The sequence below is a fragment of the Myotis davidii genome, unplaced genomic scaffold, assembly GCF_000327345.1.
Source record: "Myotis davidii unplaced genomic scaffold, ASM32734v1 scaffold1968, whole genome shotgun sequence".
Lineage (NCBI taxonomy): Eukaryota > Metazoa > Chordata > Mammalia > Chiroptera > Vespertilionidae > Myotis > Myotis davidii.
The window spans coordinates 75,082-81,081 of NW_006299274.1; the positions used below are offsets into that span (position 1 = coordinate 75,082).

Here is a 6,000-nt window from a genome sequence, read left to right on the forward strand (position 1 = left end):
GGCAGTTCTATGTTTAATTTCTAGAGAAATTGCCATACTGTTTCCACAGTTGTACCATTTTACAATTGCACACAGATTCTAATTTCTCCACATCTTTGCCAACACTTATTATTTTCTGTGGTGGTTTTTTTTGTTTTTTTTTTTCATAGTAGCCATCCTAATGGCAGTGAAGTAACATCTATTCTATTTTTGTAATGGATTTATCAATACTTGATTTTCTTGTTTAATTTGTTTTTTAAACATCAATTGCCTGTCTCCCCAAACTAGCTGCATGATGGCAAGGAGCCAAGGAGGCCTTGTTCACTGCCATAACCCCAACAGTACCCAGCACATAACACACATTTGTTGAATGAATGAAATATCTCAGGGCTACCAACTTTAGCTCTACCACAGTTCTCCTCCTTTCATCTCCCCTAAGATCTACAGGAGCTAAGAGCTCCCTTCTGCTACTTTGACAAACCAGAAGACCCTGAAGATTCTTACAACAAATTAGTGCTATTCCCTGTGAAATACAAAGAAATAAAGATATTGTTACATTGAAACCTTGAGAGCACCCAGGGCTTTTGTGAACATTCTGCTGAGGCTATCATTAAAACAGAGAGAAGAGTGCTGGGCTTCTCTTGGAAGTTCTTGGTAGCTACTCAAATGCAAACATAAAAGAGGCAACCCCCTGAAAGAGAATAAACTCAACTGGCTAAGAGTTAAAACCATAAAGCCTTTAACCAGAAAAGCAAATTGTGCAATCATTTCTTCTGCGTTAACTATGCTTTTTAAAGACTTTTCTTTCCCCCCAAAACGGCTGGCATATTGTTTCTCGATTTCACACCCCAAATACATATGCTTGCTGTCACCTGTTTTCTTTTCTTCCCACAGCAACAAAAGACGAGTTTCTCAGCTCCCTTGCTACTACACGTGACCATGTAACTAAAAACCAGCCAATTATATATGTGCAGCAAGTTGCATGTAATTATGCACAACGCCTTTAGAGGGAAGATATATACCCTTTTTCTCTTCCTTTTAGTTAGCTGGAACATGAACATCAAGGCTGGAAGCTGAGCAGTTATCTTAGACAATGCAGTGGCATGCGGAACAGGAAGAAAGATACAGCATGCCTAATGACTGAGAATCTGCCACGCCACTCCTGGTTGCCTACCTCCAGATTCCTTTATGTGAGAAAGAACCAAAATCTGCTCGAGCCATTGTTATTTTAGGTCTCTGTTACTGGAAGCCTACTTAGCTCTAATCCACACAGAATTGATCCAGTAAGATTACAGGAGAACCCAATCACAGATATAAGGTCTTCCTAAATATGGATGACAATGTAGATTGCTCCCTAAAAGTCTGTGTTGCTTTGTGCTGATGCCAAGCCCAGCTTGGCCAATGTGGCGAGGGTATGGTAGTGATCTGTCATACTGGGGCAGAAGATAGGACAACTTAATACCAGCAATAATGAGGATAATAAAAACTCAAATAGCGATGACTAACATTTATTGAGTACTTATTATATCCCAGGCACTGAGACAAAGGGCTTTACATGTACTATCTCATTTTATTTTCACAACAGTCTTGAGATTTAGAGGAGATAAATCCTGGTCACACAAATGATGAGTGATAGAATGAGAATTTGAGTCTAGGGATGTCTGATTGCTAAGACTACATGCCTTACATGGCATCCAAATAGAATATCCATTACACTTCCTCTGCCCCCACATAAAAGAATGAGGTGGCAGGCTTCTCCTGAGGCACAACACTTCTTTACCAAGGAAAACCTTCACCACATTCCCCCAACCCACAATCAAAGACACATCAACTATGTCCCCTAATACCCCAAATGAATGGCCAGCTGTGAATTCTTCCATTTTAGGTCCATGATGTCTCTCAGTCATTAAATTTATTGGATCATTTTTACCTTACAGCCATTTAATTCCAATTGGAACACAGCTATTATTTAAAAACCAACCTATTTTTATGTTTGTTTCAGAGCTTTATTTCACATTTATGTTAATATCAATATTTCAAAGCTATTTTCTATGATTTAAGCTCTTCTGGCCCCATGTGCTACAATAACATAATGAAATCTGTTCCAGTTCATCAGACAGTTGGTATTTGACAGGAGAACACCAATGCATCTAAGAGCCATGGCTTATTTATGGCTATCAAATGACCCTCCTGGTGGGAATGCCTCAATGCAAAACAGGTTTCACTTTACATAAAGTTGGACTTACCAACTATTTGATCAAGTCATTTTATATCATGTTCTAGCCTCAATTTCCCTATCTATAAAATGAGGATAATAATGTTACTTTCTTAAGAGTGATTAGCAGCATCCAGTGAGATTATTCTTGTTAATTACTTGGCACAGTGCCTGGCACAGTAAGTGCTCAATAAGAGGTAGCTACTTTTAAAAATTGTAATCTGTGACTGGCACAATCTGAATGAATGAAGGTCTCAGTGAACCAATGTGTTAAATTACCAAACAACTTCTCAACAACCGAAGAATGAAGAAGAAAATAGTCACTACTATGCTGACTGGAAAGATTACTCAATGTAGCTGATTCTAAATCCAGACACTTTATAAAAGCTGGATGGCTCTAAATCTGACATCTTATCTTGACTCAGCATAATCGATGCCATTACTAACCAGCATGGACGTTTTATTAGCCTTCATTTGGTATTTAATCCCCCAGGTTATTATTATTCTCACTTTTTTGTTAATTTATTTATTTCATATTTAATATTATTTTGTGTTAGTTTCAGATGTACAGCATAAAGGTTAGACTGAAGTATGGTACCTATTTGCTTTGTTTAACAATGGACAGGTTACTTTGATTTTCTAAATTGTATAAGTCATCCCATTCGATTGAATGCCTTATCGATTGAATGACTATTCCATTGATTGTTATCATACTGGTCTTAGAGAGCACATTCTACTGTACCTGGAAACAGGACAGCTCAATTACCCTAAATTGTTTTAGTGGCCACAGGTGGTGTGTTCCAGCTGCCTCAGTGGTCCCGAGACCAGGACAGCACAATTACTCTAAATTGTCCTGACAACTCAGTGGTCGGGAGACCCGAGGGCTCTAGATAACGTGTTTCTATCAACTCAGTGATCCGGAGACCCAAAACTGTAATTTCGATAACATGCCTAAGTTTAACCCAGGTTACCCAAGGACTCTAGATAATGTATTTCTGTCAATTCAGTGACCCCGAGACCCGAAACTGTAATTAACATGCTTAATTCTGCTTCTGTAATCTGCTTTTTTTCCGAGCCAGTTGCCTCATTCCAAACCCTGAGATGTAATCAATACCTTTGTGATTTTTGTCTGGTTTTGCCACCATCTTATTGCTATGAGATTTGGGAATGGCCCCTCATAGTCCCGGATTGCAATAAATATGACTCTTTAATTCGACTTCTTGAGGCGCCCTTCTGTGATTTGCGGGGTACATTACAACAAGACAATCATATACTTTACAAAGTGTTCCCTAATATTTCCAGACCCTCCTGGCACCGTACATAGCACAATATTATTGACTATATTCCCTATGCTGTACTTTATAGTCCACGACTTCTGTAACTACCAATTTGTACTTCTTAAATCTTCACATTTTCACCCAATCCCCCAATACCCTTCCCCTCTGGCAATCATCAGTCTGTTTTCTGTATCCATGAGTCTGTTTCTGTTTTGTTTGTTTGTTTATATTGTTCTTTGGGTTTCACATATAAGTGAAATCATTCTTAGGTTGTCTTCAGTGGTGGTTTCAAGTCAGGAACATTAACTGGGATTTTTTTCCATTTTCTGCCCCCACCCCCTTTTTTTCTGTGATGGTGTAAAGTAGTCAGGGGAGAGCACTATCTTTGATCTTCTATTCCCCACTGGGAGACATTTATGCAAGGCCCAGGCAACAAAATAATTTCTAACATTCATTACCACAGACATTTGACAAAATACCCTTAATTTTTAATCCATGAAACTCAGTTGAGTCAGGCTGTGTTTTCAGAAACACATCTGCTTTAAGCATTTATTCCTGCAAGCTTTATCTTGCACCCTTTCCAATTGCAAATGCAAGACACCACTAGTTCTATTAATAAAAATCTCCAAAATAGCTGAGATAAATTGAACATTTCACTATCAGGCATTTGCCCCTAACCCAAATCTTGATCTCCGAGAAAAAAAGCAGCAGTCTTCCATTGTTAATAATACCCATTCGAGGAGAATACCCTTTTAAAATATGCTTACTGTGATTTTCCAAGTGCATTTGCTATTTGGAGGGTACACTCCAGGAAAACCTTCGCTGCCAATAAATCCAGACTCTCCAGTAAGAACACCACCACATGTGAAAACAGATCTGTGAAATAGAAGGGAAACAATTTGAAATGTCAACTTCAGAAGATACAGTCTAGTAATATGGATGAAGTTAATATGGATTAATAAATGCCTGCACCATATAAAGGATTTGCTAGCTCTCAGAGTATAGCCCGATAAAACATTCCATCCAGCTGCCACCTGTCTCCATCATAATAATACAAGCTCGATAGTTCTATCATCCTTCCATCCATCCATCCATCCACCCATCCATCCACATGAAACCAAGTCCTCTACGCAGTGGTAAAATGATATAGGAAAATGGTAAATGGAAAATGTAACTAGGGGCAATGAGAGAAAGAAGATGAAAACTAGGCCGAGTGATGTGCATGGTTTAGAAATAGACAAGCAACTGGTTAATATAAAAAAGTTTCTCATCCCCTTTTCTGAAAATCGTTGGGCATTGGCAGACCCTCCCATTGAAAAGGTAGGTTGATGAAGGAGGTGCCAAAGTTGGCCATGAGTGAGTCCCTCGACCCTGGTGCTGGAGCCGCCTGGAAGCTCAGAGGTTATGTTTCAGGGAGCGGGAGAGGCTCGCAGGGCAATAGAGCACCATGCAACTCAAGTTTCTCCCTAGGCTTAATTAAGTCTTTCGCCCCAGGAAGAAACAGAAGCCTAAATCCACAGATTTGGGTCCTAAGGCTTTCACGCGGGAGGGAAGACGCTGGTCAGATGACGCCCTCGCCACGTGGTGGCCGGGCCAACCTAGCGGCCAGCGGCGGCCAGGGATGGGCGCAGCCAGAGCCCCACGCCCGGACCCGGGCCTGGGGACAGACCAAGGCTGGGTCCCTGGGCGCCCGGAGCGGACTGAGTAAAGCTGCGCCCGAGGCTGCAGGGACAGAGCGAGGGAGGAAAGAGGGAGAAGGCGGGGCGCTTTACCTCTCCCGAGGCTGCTGCCCGGACTGCTGGGCCGCCAGCAGCAGGCCGAGCACAGCCCAGGTGCCCGCGCCGCTCATGGCCGGTGGAGACACTCCGGGCCGCCCGCCCTGCGCAGCGCAGGCCGGCTGCGCCCCTGGCTCACACCCGGCGCTCACTGGAGACACACACGCGCTCGGCCGCGGGGCAGCCCAGGTATGCGAGGCTGGAGGGGTCCGGGAGCTTTTAAAGGCGATTACGGTGCAGCCTGACTCGACGATTCCTTTCCCAAAGGAGTTGCTGGCAGCCACTGGCCACTGCTGAATGTCCTGTTTGTTCTCGGAGGCGGGAGGGGCGGCTCCCGTGCCGCAGCCGCCTCCTCTCCGGGTGGAGCGGGCCGGCGTCTCCTCCCCCGCACCTGGGACCCGCAGCCCTGTCTCATCCCGCCTGCAGGCCTGTGGGGAGATGGAAAGGAAACCCTTCCTTCGCCCACCGCCTCCCATTGGTGCCCAAGCGAGACCTGGCTCAGTGATCCACAGATCACAGGGTGGGGTGATGTTTTTCCCTAGCTGCATAATACTTTTTTAAAAAAGTATTAGCGCCTGCTAGAAAACCTGGGGTTCTTTCTTTATTTCTGTCTCCTTCAACCAGCCCACATCTAAGGCAAGAAAAGGGAAAAATAGAAGAGGGATTGTATCAGATTTTAACTCTTCTCTGTTTTACTGGCATGATAAGTGCTTCCTGATAACTAGGGACGAAAAACAAGAAGAGAATGTGTTTA

At 43.1% G+C, this 6,000-nt stretch overlaps 1 protein-coding gene across 1 annotated transcript in view; it reads right to left on the minus strand.

Moving 5' to 3' along the window:
* Positions 1-5,774, minus strand: part of LOC102761545 (procollagen C-endopeptidase enhancer 2-like) — a gene marked incomplete at its 3' end in the record, with an annotated part of 79,609 nt that extends 73,835 nt beyond the window's left edge. The window contains exons 1-2 of the mRNA XM_006774825.2: positions 5,244-5,774; positions 4,239-4,347 (exon numbers count right to left, since the gene is read on the minus strand). Of these exons, the coding sequence (XP_006774888.2) occupies positions 4,239-4,347; positions 5,244-5,722 (588 nt within the window). The remainder of the gene's footprint in view (positions 1-4,238; positions 4,348-5,243) is intronic.
* Between the last annotated feature and the right edge of the window lie 226 nt (positions 5,775-6,000).